We start from the raw sequence: 16260 nt of genomic DNA, 5'->3' as shown, positions 1-16260 counted from the left end.
TAGTTTATGTCTTTGGTTATTGCGCATGAGGAATCCATCTAGTTCATACCATCTTCTAAGGGCCGGGTTGAACCATGTTCCTCTCCTTTTGTGATTGAAAAAACTGTTTACGAAACATAAGTTGTTTTCTTCACAAAACTCTATCAGTTCTTGACCTTGTCTGTTTGTCTGTCTCAATCCAAACTTTCCACACACTCCTGCTCTGTCCTCGTTGGCTCCAATGTGTGCGTTAAAGTCTCCTCCCACTATTAGAACTTCATCTTTGTTTGCCCATTCTGTGTGTACTCTCAGGTCCTCTCTAGCTTCCTCTATTTCTGCTTCATTGTTTCCCTTCCACACTGGCATGTATGTTGTTCTCTCATTGTATTTGGTGCGTTGGCCATTTTCACACCAAGACTCTAATATGCGACCCCTTAAAAGTATTGCAGCTCTGTTGGTGTAGGTGATAGCTGTTAGGTTTTCATTTTCCCCTAACCAAATTGTCCCTTGACTCTCGCTCTTTACTTCAGAAATTAAAACTGCGTCCCAGTTGTTTTTGTTAGCTCTGTCTGCCATTGCTCTCAGTCTCCTTCTGTTCTGTTGTCTTAGTGATACTCTCTGAGTATTCCAGGTGATGATATTTAGGGCCTGGTCTGTTCTCCTGTTCTGGTCAGTATTTTCTCTGGCTTGTCTCTTTTCTGTTCTCCTAGTATTCCTCCTTTCTCGTCTCCGTCTCTTTCCCTCCTCTGTCTTGTCTCTGGGTCCTGGGTTGGGGTGGATTGTCCTTAGTTTTATTTTAATCTCAGCCTCCGTTCTTCGTCTGTCTTTGGTAGTAGTAGTAGAAAGTGTATTGATGGTCTTAAGCTGACATGTTTTTAAAGAGGGAAAGGATTTGGCTAGTTTCCATTCCCTCTGTTGCCAAAAAAAGGTATCTGGCGGTTCTTTCTGCACGAAATACATCTCCAGACTTCTCCTCCTTGGCCTCCTGGCCTGTTTGCCACTCCCGGGTGGGAGTGTTCCCGCTTGCACCACTGGGAGGTCTGACCATACCACAAGCTATTTTAATTTTTAGTATTAAAATTGTTCATATTCGTTCCTCACCCCCCCCCCCCCTTAATCTCTTAATCTCTTAATTTGATTGACAGATTATAAGAGATTATCTTATAAAACATGAGTAATTAATGAAAACGCACTTTTTACGAACAATTTCAAACCATGATAACTTGCTTATTTTTAAAGATATTGAAATGAAATAAAAAGTGACTTGTTTTATTTGTCAATGCACACAGTATTAATAGAGATTTTTTTTTATAATGACTTTGTCATAGAGAAATAGAAAAAACTAAATTCTGAAGAACCTAAAAAGGTCTTTGCATGGAGCCAAAAAAGAAAATATGTAAAAAAATTTCATATGGGGACATTGATTTAAGCTACTACTTTGATATTGTACTTTTGAAACAATATGTTGAAAAATATACAAGTTATTTCAATCTAATTGATATCTCATATTCAACATCAAGCATTTTCCCCCTACATGTACCAATCAGTACAGCCGCATTTTTAGAGATATCAAAAAACACCTTAAGTAAATCTGATGAACATTTTTACATAGAATATGGACCTATTATCCTTTTTTTCATATTTCTTCTGGTTGTTTCTCAAAACCGGAAAACGCAGTTTTTTTTGAAACACCGTGTATATCTTTTAATTTCTAGTTGGTTTATGACCAGAGAAATCGCCCCTAAAAAATCCCCTCCATTTTTTTTACCTTTTCTTTCTAAATTCAAATCTGAAGTGGGGGGGGGGGCGGGGGGGGGGGGGGGTGGATAACTAGACTAGTATATTTTGGCTAAGATTTTTATTGACAGAAAGTAAATATATTTATTTTTTTTCCTTGGGATTGAAAACCTTAGTTTTTAAAATATATATTTGGCCTGTACGTAAAAAGATGTTAGTTTGATAAAGTAGCTTTGGGTTGAGATGGATCAATGGCTTTTAAAACTTAATTTATCTCGATGACTAACTACAAAGTGCAAATTAGCTTTAAAATTGCAGTTTGCATTATTTGCTTACACCTTCATTAAAATCCACCTAAATAGTTAGAAACAATAATTTCATATATTTAATAAACATTAAACATCAAACAATACATGCCTTTATGTCTGTTAGTAGAATAATGTTATTTTTTTGTTTATATTAGTATACATATATTTTAGGCCCAAATTAATAAATCAATTATTCTTTAATAATAAGTTTTTAAAATTACCTATATTTACAAAGGCTATACTATTTTTTAGTGTTAATGTTTAATAACATATACCTATCTTAAAATCATTTAAAAATAAAAGTATTATAATTTAAAACTATTTTATTTTGTTAGTAACCCCCAAATTATGAAAAATCATACCCATTTCTAAAAATATATAATATTAGTACCTACTCATTAAAATTATTTTCTCTATAAGAAATATTCTATAATATGTATGTAGGTATGATAATGATGTTAAAATTTTGATATCGTGAAATTAAATGACAATAGGGTAAAAATAAAAAATTAACTAAAAACTAAAAATCCCCAAAAAGTTATAAAAAAACATCACACATAGGTAACACGAATACGCATCCCCAGGCGTACATTTACTTTGACGGATTGCGTAACTCTATAGTTTTGATTTTGATAAATACAGTGTGTCTGAAAGAAAATATTTGGGGATAGGCATCTGGCATATTATCATTATGTGAGCCAAAAAAAAAATCTGCATTTAGTAAATATGCCATGCAAACTTCAGATTTTCAATCTGAATCCGTTATATTGGATTTTTCAAATTAAGCAATTGTCTTAACCATAAGACCCCCCACCACAAAAAAGTAAGGAAACTAACTCTTTGCTTATATTTTATATTGTTTTTTTTATGTTTTTATTAATTTACGTAAAGCAATAATGTTAGGGGCGGGGAGAGGGGGTGAGGTGTTATAGTCATCACCAAACAGAAATTATTTTTTGGGAGTGGGGGCATTTGCTGCTTTACTCCCCACTTTTGGGACGTTTTTGCCACTATTCTTTTGTGGTAATTTTTTTTCTAATTTTGTTAGAAAAGAGTATATACTTTTAGACGGACACTCTGTAATATTTTGTGTGTGTGAAAGAGTTGTACGCAATACGCAGTTGATCTTAAAATACGCAATACTCTGTTGTTGACTACCTATAGTGGATGGAAGGAGGCGGGAAAAGGAAGAGGTCCTCCGCGCCCACAGACTTTTGCATACAGCTACATTTAAACTTGGGTTATTAACATGGTATTTTTATATTCTTTCTTTAAATAATAAAAAAAATTACATTAGCGCAGCTATTGTCTAATTAATGTATATTTACCCGAGTATCCTTTAAAATAAAGTATTAAGGTTTTTTTGTCTGAAGCTCAAGATCTCGGAAATTGCTGGTCTGAATGAGCTGTATTTTTATGGGAAGCTCTATAAATGTCTTCATGTGGACTTGTTTTCCTGATATCCCCCACCTCCCCTAGAGGCTAGGGATAGATAAAATAACTAAAACTAATTGTATAGAATCACAAGAGACTGCTGACGGAATGTTGTACCTACTGATTGATTGACAATGCTTGGCAAATTATTATTTTAAATCCTTTCTTGTCAAGTATGCTTGTGCTGTTTTCATTTCAAATATAGGTATATTGACGAAAATAAATATTTTGATTAAAATTTTTTTATCGTTATAATAGCTTGTAATTAATGCGCTTTTTATCGACATACGACCCCTTCTTTATTTAAAGCACTGTCAATGATTTATAACACTTTTTTCAGTACTAAAGGCTACGCCCCCTAGAAGCCTCTAGGGGCACTTAAGGTAGGAGGGAAAAAATTCAAACTCATCTCATTTTAAATTTGAGTTTCAAAAGAGTAAAATAAACTTTTTTTTGGGGGGGGGGGGGATGAAGATAACCTCCTCAAAAATAGTTTAAAACCTTCCCAGGACCTATAAGAAGCTTCACTGTAAATGAGAACAATGTCGGATTTAGCGGTTAGCGAGATCATTTGGGACAGACAAAAAACGCTTACTACTTTATATTATAGGATGGCTTCGAAACCGATTAATATCCGCTGGATTAGAACAGGTTCCGAGCCATACTGATAAATCATGTATCGTATCGTATTTTAGCCAACTTCCCAAGAATAAAAAATAAAAATCATAATACTAATACCTACCAGTTTTGTTAGCCCGGGCCTTCCGCCTCTCATGGCTTACAAAACTAGTTTAATCTTATAAGTTTTCTTTCAATATCAACGGAAAGCTGTCTAAAATACGATGCGATAAATAACTATTTCAAATTTGATTAAAAATATAAATTTAGCATACATCAATTTTAGGGTTTACCTTTATCTAACGGAAGAATAATAGCTATGATAAAAATTACAAATACAAAATTTAATGAAAATATTACATGCATCTGTAAGAAATAAAATGGAAGGGGTGGGGTTAGAAAAAATTCTCATCACCTTAGACAAAGTTACTAAGTGATCAAATTGTACTTAGAATATAAATAGAAACACATTTTACAGCAAGTAGGTATAAACTAAAAGACACCTTTCGAGAATCAATAATCAACCTTTATTTATATACAACAAGTTTAATTTCTATCACAATTCTATTGCCATTCAAGATAACTGAGATAAAATTGACCAAAATGGTGAGAATGTCCCCATCTCTTATTCAAACAAAAAATTACTTAAACTTTTACTGTTACGATTTCTTTCTCATTTTAAGGATGAATTAGATTTTACTGTTTTTTAAAGAGTTAAACAATGCTCTTGTCAGATAAGGCATTTTTTAAAGAGGGTAAAAAATTAACTTATCAAAATTAACAAGGATTTAGATATAATAAGGGGTTCTAAATATTAAATTTTTTTCTAAAATTTCAAATAACTTTTTGTATTTTTCTCTTTTTCAAAAGCTTCTTTTTAACTCCACAATGTTCGTCTGTCTTTCCGTTGCTTAGAAAAAAGAAAGACACAATTTTCTATAATGATTTACAAGAATTTACCCTGTAAATAACTTTGTCCGTGCGCCCTTAATGAAAGGAATAGCGGAGCATTGGAAACTATTCAATTTTTATGACAATATCTCCTTGCCGATAAGCATATACTCAATAAAATGTCAATCCGATAATATTGCCCTTGACTTTGATACTTATGGATGTTGTCAACCTTGTTATTATTCTAATATTCTAAGCATTCTTTAGATAATAACATCTAGCATTCCTTCACCATACAAAATTCATGTAACTAACAATAAGAATTCAAAGAATAATACTGCAATTGACCAAAAAGAGACAATTCAAGAAAGACATTAAAAAGGTTAACCACAGAACGCGAAAATTTAAAATTTTCTCATTATAATAAATACTCAAGTATACAGAGGCTTTAATTCTAAATAAAAACTTTCTTCCACCCCACTTCCTATATACCTCCCCTTCAGACCCATTCCCATTTAGTTGCTAAGTTGCTAAGCTTTTTAAATCTTCCAAAATAATCCTTTTACTGTTAAAATAAATAAGTGCATAATTTTTAAAGAACCCTAGGTACCCTTTGCATTTTTATAACGTCGTATTATAGACAGCTCTCCGCGGATTGGAAATTAAAAATTAAAGGATTATTTACTTTGTTTTCTGTTTAGAGGCCAAAGGGCCAACACAACCGGTATGAATCCTCTAATTTATTATTTCCCTAAACGTGGACAACTGCCTATTATACGATGAGAAAAATATATTTTTTTTTTCCAGTATTGTCCAGAACCGGTTTTAATCCAGCAGAATGAACCGGATTCGAAGCAATACTGGAAAAGATGATTAATTGCATGGCCTACCTGTCCATTCCGGGGCGAGGAAGTGGAAATTCTTGATATTTTCCCTGTAGGTCTTGACATTTTTGTGTATGGCATCCGGAGCAACACTCCCTATCTTTACCAATCCATTGTGTTGGATAAATATTGTGTCACATGTCAAATTTCCTAAACACGTGTAGAATATTTAATTAAAAACAATAAGAAAGGTAACTTTCGTTGTGTCGCATATCATATTCCTCTCCACGGAACTTTTATAATACTCATAGCCGAAGTAGGCATCATATTTAGCGTCTCTAGTATGACGCGGTGTGGTTCATGCTTGAACCTAAAACTTCTCAATAACTGGAAGACATGCTATTAATTAAGCTAATTCCGCGGTTTAATAAAATGTTAAACGTCTCTAGTATTACCTGGTATGGTCCAGACTTGAACCTGAAACCTCACCAATGACTGGGAGACACGTTACCAAATACGCTGATGCCGCGGATTTTTATAAAATCTTACCATGAATAATTGGTGGATTACAGCTGTGTAAATATGACAAGGCTGACAAAATCTAAAATAAATTGAGCTCATCAATTATTTGTTCGAAGAGTTATGCTCTTATTTATTTCATTATGTAAATTTGCTAAAGGGATGAAAAGGGGAGGGGGGGGGGAGATGAGACACTTTTTAAAGTAGGTAACCAGTAACAACATCCAACCTCTGGCACTCCAACCAATGTCAACCCTTCCCCCTTGAAGTAGCCCTAGAGGTCTCAATGAGAATAAATAATACAATGTAATCAAACTAGCGACAGCACATCTAGCATATAGGAGCTCTGCATATAAAAGAGTAGGAAATAAAAAGGCGAAACCATTCTAAGACTTAAATCTAAAAATAAATTGACAAAAAAAATCATTCCGGGTCTATTTGAAGCTTTCATAAAGTGGAGAACTCGAATCAGTAGTTATAAAACCTTACAACTTTGTATAATAGAATATCAAAAGGTAGTTAAAGATATGAGGAACGGCTCTGTCAGGTACCTGTGTGCACCATCGTTTCCATGACTGGAGGGGAATCTTCCTGTTGAATTTCTTTGTCTTCCTCAAGAATTTCTTGAGAGATCCAGAACTCATGAATTCAGTGATCAATATGACCTAAACAAGATACATAGAATATCAGGGGTATTAAGAGATAAGACAATGAACAATAAATTGATGTACACCATCAGTTTTAATTAACAATTGGCTGTAAATTATACTGGTACCCAACGTTTAATAATCACGTTCTATAATTCGTTGGCTTAAAACTTTGGAGATTTTCATCAAATCTTGATTGGTTGGTACAAACTAGTGGTGGCGAAACTTAGCTTTTATATACAGATGGGGTAATTTTGTTTTCTATCATTGGAGATGTACATCTTGAATGTTCGAATTAGACTTTTGGTTACTAAGTTTGTCAACTGTTTGTTGGAACCAACCAATACCTAAAGATTTAATAAAAGTACCAAAAGTTTTCAAGCCAACGAATCAGAGAACATGTATAACTTTTTAGTCCAATGTTTACTCTGAGAAAAAGTAATAATGTTAAAATATCTGCGCTGCAAATATTTAATCTCACCCTTGGTTTAGTTTTGTCTCCATTTTCTGTGGGTTGTCCCAAATCTGTCCAAAACCTGAAAATTTACAGATTCAAAATAAAGACAGGAAGAATTCTTTCTGAAACATCCCACTAGCTGCTGGACTGATATGGTTCTCCTTTACATTTTATTTAATCGTTTTGAAGTCCCGGAAAGATTTTGTTTATCAAACCCTACCTCAAAAACTAGCAAAGCTACATATTCTTCCCTGGAAGGTCTAGTCTATTTTATTTATAATTTAAAGATACCCCTAAAGGCATTGGCGCAGCTGATAGTTTAACAGAAAGTACTAAATTTGTACTTAAAGAGTTGACATTGACATTTGAAAGTTTATAATCTATGCGTCATATCTCCCATTAAATATAAATAAGATATAGTGGAAATTTGGAAATTAACTTTCACAATATTAAAAATATCAAAAATAAAGTTTTTTCCTTAAAAATGTTATCTACAAATTTAAATTTCAAGATATTAATTTCATTATTTTAAAAGCGAAGATACTCTTTGATTAAAAATTTACGTCAGCCAAAGGGAAGCAGTTTGGAATAAACAATATTTTGTGGTTCGTCGCTTTTGATGGGACCCTCATGGTTAGTAAATCACAGGAGGGGGGGGGGGGGGTATGTGATCTCTAGGCACATTGGGGGAAAGAACCTTTGGTTTTTATAATTGAATTTTTAACAAAATTCTTTAAGACAAAAAAGCATAAAATTCAAGGACGTCCATGCTTTTTATTTTGGAAGTGGAAAAAAATATCAATAATTCAAATGGGAAGTTCATCTATCAAGTGGGAGGAGGGTACTTATTTTAAGTCTAACATATTTTAAAAACTTTTATAATGTAACAGGCCCCTTTTTTTCTAATGATTCCAAAAACTCTATATTAACTAATATTATTGAAGTAGACAGTGAGACTTTTAATTTAATGGTTATGTCCTAATGAAAAATTAAGATTCACCTGTGAAACTTAACAATATTAGGATGTTCAATCATTGTCAGAGCCTCAAACACATTTTTTAATTTGTCTTCCTGTGCCTATAAATATGGAATACCTCGTCAATTAAAAAAAATAGTTTGTATGTAAAAGTTTTTTTTCTGGTTCAAAGAGATCATTTTTCTGCTTATTTTCCGTAAATGTATGTGGGTTGGATCATAAGAAAACTATAACGCGGGTTTCGTCGTATTTTCACAGAATCTTTTAAAAGGTTGTTTTAGGTTAGGTAAATGTTAATGATTGCCCCGCAGGGGCTAAAAATAATAGAAATGATACTGTAAAAATACGACGAAACCCATTACATCATTTTCTTTCCATGATCGATCAGGTATGTGTTCTAAAAACCCCCTTTCCAAACTCACTAACGAGGTAGAGAATTTGTTGAGCGATTTTACATTTGAATCTTAAAATTCATATTCAATAAGAATAATTTAATCACTTAAAAATATTTTTAAATTCTGCTTGAAAGTTACTGTTACTGACTAAACTAACGAATAATAGCATTGAACCTAATATCCCAGTTAATTAAAAATTAATGGAAGTATGACAATATGATACCTTAAATTTCTTGGTTTCTGAGAATGTTGCTTCATTCCAGACAACCTCGACTCCCTCTTCTGTGTCCATTGCTAGGTAGGCGCAGTCAATACCAGGAACATCCCGGTAACTAACCTAGATAGAAAGTTGTCAATACCTGCATTATCCCTGTAACTAACTCAGACAGATAAAATTAAATTATTGATTAGAATTATGACTATTAATGCACACCAAAAGATATAGGTCAGGAAAATTGACCAAAAAGGGGGTGGGGGTGGGGGGGCTTTGTACATTAATTGTACAACTGATCTTTCCAATATCTATTAATTGGAAGCTGTATTTTGAATTGCATTGCAGCTTTCCTGGATCCATAAATCAATGCATATGAAACACTCATTACCATGCACAGTTCTAGACAATGGTAGTTGGTTGTCTGTAGAAAGTTAGGTCACATGAACATACATTTTCATTACCAAGATTTTGTTTAGTTCAGAAATAAGACATAATAATAGTGCATCCAGTCCCTAAAGGTTATTATAGCTAATATAATTATTTTATTTTGATAGTACGTTGAGACGGATTGCCGTTCGTACCTTAGTTAAAAGATAGCTGCTCTTCTCAAGTTTATTGATCCTTTACAAATCAACTTATAAAAAAAATATGCATCTTTTTCTTCAAATATGTGAATAATATTAAAAAAGATGCATATTTTGTTTTATAAGTTGACCTGTAACTTAAATTTTTTTTTTCATTTTCATCTGTACAGAGGCCACCTGGAGGCCTGCAGCTCCGTAACCTGGACCCTATCCAAAAAATCTTAAAACTTCGTGAAATTCATCGTATAAGAATGATTTTAGTTTTAATAACCTATCCCCTCAGTCCAAAGATAAAGCCTATACACCAGGTTTACGCAAATGTGTCAGAACTTCCCCCCCCCCCCCCTTATCACTTAATCTTCTTACCTTACTCCTAAGTTTCCTCCATCTGCCGCAAGGTGATTCTTCTAACACTTCATTTTCTTCCTCGTCACTTTCACCCTCACTTCCATTTTCTGATAGAGCTAGATACAAAAATATATGTTAAAACAAGATTTGTTTTCATGAAAACTTACCTACCTATTCATTTATTTAAATGAGAAAAAAATAAAAACCAACCCCATGGAAAGTGAAGAAAAGGGGGAGGGAGGGGGGTGGAAGTTCTGACACTGGCGTTAATAGGGAGTATAGGCTATGTGTTAGTTAGTTGGCAAAAAAATTTTCCTTTTGGGATGTGGTTTCCTTATATTTAAAGATTTTTTGATTTAACCTACAGGTTCAGGTGCTTATTGATCATACAAACTAGGTAACCAAGCTTAAGAATAAAAATCTGCTTAAATCGGTGAATATATCCAAATTGGAGTGCCACATATACATCCTACTACTTTGGCAGACACACTTCAGAACGATTGGATCTTAAAGCCTCCAGGTGAAAAATGATCTCCGATCATCGATGAAAAAAAAATTACGCCATATATATCAGAATTTACTTTTGATCATATTTGTAATAAGAGGTCATTTGGAACCCAGCCGGTAGTTAGTAATAAGATAACATACTTCTGTTTTCTGGAATAGTAGTTGAAGTAGTGCCAGGCTGATACTGTTGAGTTGCTGTAGACCCTATCATATTTACTTTAAGTTAACCGATTATTAGATATATTACCCTAGAATACTGTTGTAAGTATTATCTTGAGATAGCCTTAATTTGGAGATGACCAAACTTTTCCACTATAATTCAATTAGGTAACAAAAAAGGTTCTCTTGTTTATCATAATAAGGGGTGTACATTATTGCCTTATCCATTAAGGTCAACTAAGTAGGCCTCATACTATGGTTAACTTATGGGAGAGTAATACAACAATTTATTGTCCATTGCTTACAACTTTTGAGAGTGTACTGTACTGTGTACATTGTCTTATCCCTTAAGATCTCTTAAAAACGCTGAATACTACATTGTTAACTTGAAGTATGATTGCCTGGTTGTGACTGTTGTAGAGTGGCTGCGCCACCAGCCTGTTGTTGCGGAGGGGTTGCTGTTATGCTCTGCCCATTCTCTTCATCTTTAATATATTTGGCGGTTTCTCTTAAAGTGTCTTGTCGAGTACATACCCCCCCCCCCCTAGATATACCACACTTTTCTGGGATCTTGCCAAGTCAAGTATCAACTGTTGGGAATATCAAAGGATGACTCCATGCAAAATTTGAGCCGGATCCGGCCAAAACCGGCCGTGAATTTTATAAAAACATACCCCCCCCCCTAGATATACCACACTTTTCTGGGATCTTGCCAAGTCAAGTATCAACTGTTGGGAATATCAAAGGATGACTCCATGCAAAATTTGAGCCGGATCCGGCCAAAACCGGCCGTGAATTTTATAAAAAAAACCGGTTTTTTCCGGTTTTTAGGGGGTATCTGTAAATCGATTCAGCTGGAGCAAAACCGGTTGGAGGTACAAAAAATTTTACTTCACATGAAATTTAGCCAATGTACAGAGTGACCACTCAAAATTTACAAATATATAGTACATTTATAGTACATAAAAATTTTCATATAGTACCATATAGTACACAAAATTTTAACTAATATAGTACCATATAGTACCAAAATTTTAACTAATTATGTAGTAAAACCATATAGTACCAAACATTAAAAAATATTACCTATATATCTTATTAAATAAAGTAGTAAGGGTTTTATGTCTGAAGCTTAAGATCTCATTATCTTTTGAACAATTGGGTTAGCAATTTTAGGTAAGCTTCACTGAGGTCGTATGTAGGTTTTGGGCTATTTAATTTTCAGAATTCAGGAATATACATACTGGTCATATAGTGGTTTTAAGCAATTTTTGTGGGGTCGGTAAATCCTAACCCCCTCAAAAAAAAGAAAATGATATCCCCACTAATTTTTTTCTTGTAAGTAAAAAGTAATTGCCGAACCAATTTGTACTGTTCTGTTATTAAGCACAGTGTGGGGCGAAGTCGCAGAGAAAAAAAACAAATAAAGGGGATAGGAAATCCCCCTTAACAACCAGCCCCCCCCCAAAAAAAAAAAAAAAATTTCACCCAAAAAATGGGATATTCCTAGTAATTTTAAACAAAAATAGTTTTCCTTAAAACTGAGGACTTTTTTAAATGAAATAATAAGGTTTTTGTGAAATGATGAGGGAGCATTAAACAATTTTAATTGGTGGAAGAACCGAACACTAGACTTTTTTTCAAATAAGTCCTAAAAATGGACATTTATTGCGTAATTAAAGGGACTGTGAACGAGAAAATTTCTCATCAGATTATCAAATTATGTCCAGGAATGGAGAAAAATTTCAGGACTATATAAATGTGCGGTTACTTGTCTTTTTTTCCTTCTATAGCTAACATAGTTCTCTATTTTTCACAACAGTTAAGCTGACTTTTAACACAATCCTTGCTTTAATCCAATGTATAGTTACTTAGAAATTGATAAAATAGGCAATATTTATTATTGAATACCAAATACAATAACAAAGCTAGAAACAGGTTTTTTTTATTAGTATCCAAGTAACTTTAGATGGCCCACCTTTAATTAAAAATTTGTAAATAATAAAGGTGCAATATTTATTTATAAACAGTCTGATAAAAGTGTAAACTAATTCTCCAAAGTGGGTTATTTATTGTCCAACACAATAAAAAAGGATATTATTATTTTAAATAACCTCTGAGATTCAACCCTTTGTAGACAGTAAATGTTAATAGGACGTTTTTGGTTGATCAGTGTAGTGAAATGTGTTTAGAAAATGTTAAGATTTGATAATCAGATGAGAAATTTTTATGTCCACACTCCCTTTAAAGATGTCGCACATAAAGGTATTAATTAAAATTTACAGTGAGGATCTAAACCTATACATTTCACCGACTCAGAATTACCATTTTTTTTATAATTCAATGGGCGTGCTGTTCCAACCAGTTCCTTTCATGATATAATGACTATTAATACTCAAAAAAAGTGTTCTGGTTGCTTTTGTTCAACAATATGTCAGTTTTGATTTTCATAAAAAAGGGAATGGTTCCTTCTGGAGGAGAAAATTTTTTCTTCTTTCAAAGTATGGCTTTATTTACCTTTCTGAAGAGTAGATTAAGAATCAAAAAATGGTTTATAAAAATATTGACCCTTGAAAAGTTATCCTTAAATAACTCAAAATCTGCTGATTTTGCTAAAACATCCAAAATTGTCAGTCTTTTGAGGATAGCCCTTTCTATGATCAAAATCTTTAAAAATCGTTTTTTTAAATTCTTTAATATACTCTTCGGATCTAAGGCTGCTAGCTGCCAAACGGCTCAACGTACAGATCATGCCCGCACACTGTTTTAAGCGGCATAAGAAGGTCTACAAATAATCTGGAATAGCCATAAATCAATTATGCATAATTATCTCGCAGTGCTGGAAATGCGCGAAAAAGTCCTATTTTACGCGTTTTTTCTTCAGTGAAACTTTCCCTGTGCATATTTGGATCTTGGCTATTCCAGATTATTTGTAGGCCTTCGTAGGCCGCTTAAAATGGTGTGCGGATATGATCTGAACATTCAGCCGTTTGGCAGCTAGCAGCTTTTATAATTTATAGATTTTTGGAAATATTGCTTACCAGCAATATTTTACCGTGAACTGTAGTAGATCCTACTCTTCAAAGCAAATTCAGGAAGGTGTATAAAGCCATAACAAAAATTCTTTTTTTTATGAAAATCAAATTGACATATTGCTGAAAAAAGCTACCAGAACACTTGTTTTGGTGTCAATTGTCATTATATCATAAAAAAATGGGTTAAAATAGTGTGCCAATTTTTTTTGCATTTTAAGCCGGTCTACTATGCATACACATCCAAGGTCCTACCCTAACCCAGCAGGGCATTCTTTACTTAACCTAACTTGGTCATCTAGCAATATAAAGGAAAAGCACTAATTAAAAATTTAGCCTTTGTATTTAGCCGCTTCAGCAATCATAAAAATATGAGGAACAAAAAGAGTTTTATATCTTTTAAGAAATAATAAAAATGATTGAAACAAAAAAATATATGATCAAGGTGATTTTAAGAGTCATTGCATATTTCAAAGCTTATAATTTTACTTTACATACCCAAATCACTACTCTCTATATTAGTATGTATTAGAGCTGAGAGTACATTGTAATATTACAAACAATATTATAATACTTTGGTTGGTATTAAGTTTTAAAATGATAAAAACAAGGATGACAACATCCATAAGTAGCGAAGCACAAAAAATCGTTGATGGGAATACGTACAGGTAGATTTAAAAGGTTTTTACTAAAATCAAGAATAGATTTATTGGATAAAATAAACATGAAACCTTGTTTTATTTTGCATGATGACGATGGTCAAAGTAAATTATATTAAAGATGCTCATAACAATAGTAAAAATTATTATGATACTGATATCCCATAAAAGTTTGAAAATTGCATCAAAATAAACAAAGATATGGGGAAATAAGTAAAACATATAAAAATAGCCAAAAACCTGATAAACCGCAGTCTGGCCGTCATGGTAGTTTTAATAAAACGACAAAAAATTTAATTTTTAAATCCTTAACTTAAAAATTTGGAAAATCGGACCATATACACTGAAGATATGGAAAAAAGTGTTAAATATATAAAAATAGCCTAAAACCTGCCAAGAAGGCAGTCTGGCCGTCATGGTTATTTTGTTTAAAAGACGGGAAATTTAATTTTGATATCTATAACTGAAAAATTTTGAAATCGGACTATAAACACTGAAGATATGGAGAAAAATGTTAAATATATAAAAAACAGCCTAAAACCTGCTAAAAAGGCAGTCTGGCCGTCATGATTGTTTTCTTTAAAAGACGGGAAATTTAATTATGTTATCTATAACTGAAAAAATTTTGAAAATCGGACCATAAACACTGAAGATATGGAGAAAAATGTGAAAAAAATAAAAATAGCCTAAAACCTGCTAAAAAGGCAGTCTGGCCTTTATGGTTGTTCCTTGAAACGACGGGAAATTTAATTTTGATATCTGTAACTGAAAAAATTTTGAAAATCGGACCATAAACACTGAAGATATGGAGAAAAATGTGAAAAATATAAAAATAGCCTAAAACCTGCTAAAAATCGGTCAGAACGCCAATGATGTTTTATAGTCAATTGTGCTCCTTCATGATGGGAATGTTGTCAAAAAATTTCAGCATTCTATCTTTTATAGGAGCTGAGTAAATCCCATTTCCCCCATAGCGTTACGGACTGACTGACTGACGGACGGACTGACTGACGGACGGACAAAGTGAATTATAGAGTAGCTTCGCTACTAAAAAATTTCATATAGTACCGAACTTTTAACTCATATAGTACATATAGTACCTAGTTTGTCATATAGTACCATATAGTACAAAATTTTGACTATATAGTACATAAAGTACATATAGTACACAGTGGTCACCCTGAATGTAATTGCCTACAAAAATGTACTTCATCATCAACTTGATTGGACAACTCTTTCCCCTCCTAAATGTCCATTAAAATCTCGGAAACGGCAAAAATCGCCAAAAATCACGCCTTCGGCGGCGAATAACGGCTAAACGGTCAGCCGGAGGCGAATGAAACATGAATAAAGAAATGTCCGCCTCAAAAAGTTGTTCAACATCAATGAGATGCTTGAAGTCTCTAAAACGACTCCTTCCCCTCCTTTAAGGGGAAAAAATGAAAAAACGTGATTTTCAAAAGTATGCCCACTTCGTGGGTGTGGGGGGCACTGAACCTGTCACCCCAGGGTCACCAAATATAAAGTCTAGGCGGCCCACAATGCTGAATTTTCACCAAGTGAAAGTCTTGTGTCATTATCTCTTATGAGAAAAAAGTTATTAATTAATTAAAATTTCAAATTGTGATTTTTTGATGGATTTCTTTGATGAAATGACAGGCTGGTCAACTTTTAGGCCATTTTTTGCGGTTTTTGGCCCGCCACGCCCAAACGGTTTGAGATAATCTCACGGGACCTTTTGCCCAACCTAAGTCTGGTTATTTGTGAGGTCTAAGAAAAAAAAAATCCCGGATTGGATGAAGCACGACGTCGCTGCGCGCCGTCAAAAATCGCTGGTCGGCTCATTTTGCCCCCTCTATCACTCACCTCGTGCCATTTTTCTGTGTAAAGATTCTAATTATAATCTTTTGCGTAAGTCTGATTTTTTTTCCTAGACCTCACAAATAACCAGACTTAGGTTGGGCAAAAGGTC

At 33.4% G+C, this 16260-nt stretch overlaps 1 protein-coding gene across 2 annotated transcripts in view; it reads right to left on the bottom strand.

Annotated features, from left to right (window-relative positions):
- The window catches only part of Madm (MLF1-adaptor molecule), a 30913-nt gene that overhangs the window by 13158 nt on the left and 1495 nt on the right, over positions 1 to 16260 (bottom strand). The window contains exons 2-11 of one of the 2 annotated variants that reach the window (XM_080160920.1): positions 10999 to 11082; positions 10580 to 10642; positions 9950 to 10047; positions 9009 to 9122; positions 8415 to 8491; positions 7439 to 7493; positions 6862 to 6975; positions 6341 to 6392; positions 5858 to 6001; positions 3183 to 3248 (exon numbers count right to left, since the gene is read on the bottom strand). In XM_080160920.1, coding sequence (XP_080017046.1) covers positions 3183 to 3248; positions 5858 to 6001; positions 6341 to 6392; positions 6862 to 6975; positions 7439 to 7493; positions 8415 to 8491; positions 9009 to 9122; positions 9950 to 10047; positions 10580 to 10642; positions 10999 to 11082 — 867 coding nt within the window. The remainder of the gene's footprint in view (positions 1 to 3182; positions 3249 to 5857; positions 6002 to 6340; positions 6393 to 6861; positions 6976 to 7438; positions 7494 to 8414; positions 8492 to 9008; positions 9123 to 9949; positions 10048 to 10579; positions 10643 to 10998; positions 11083 to 16260) is intronic. The other variant, XM_080160921.1, reaches the window with a different exon arrangement.

Source organism: Acartia tonsa, chromosome 5, assembly GCF_053477335.1.
Source record: "Acartia tonsa isolate MP-2025a chromosome 5, ASM5347733v1, whole genome shotgun sequence".
NCBI lineage: Eukaryota > Metazoa > Arthropoda > Copepoda > Calanoida > Acartiidae > Acartia > Acartia tonsa.
The sequence above is the reverse complement of the archived record's forward strand: the minus strand, read 5'-3'. Positions and strand labels throughout refer to the sequence as shown.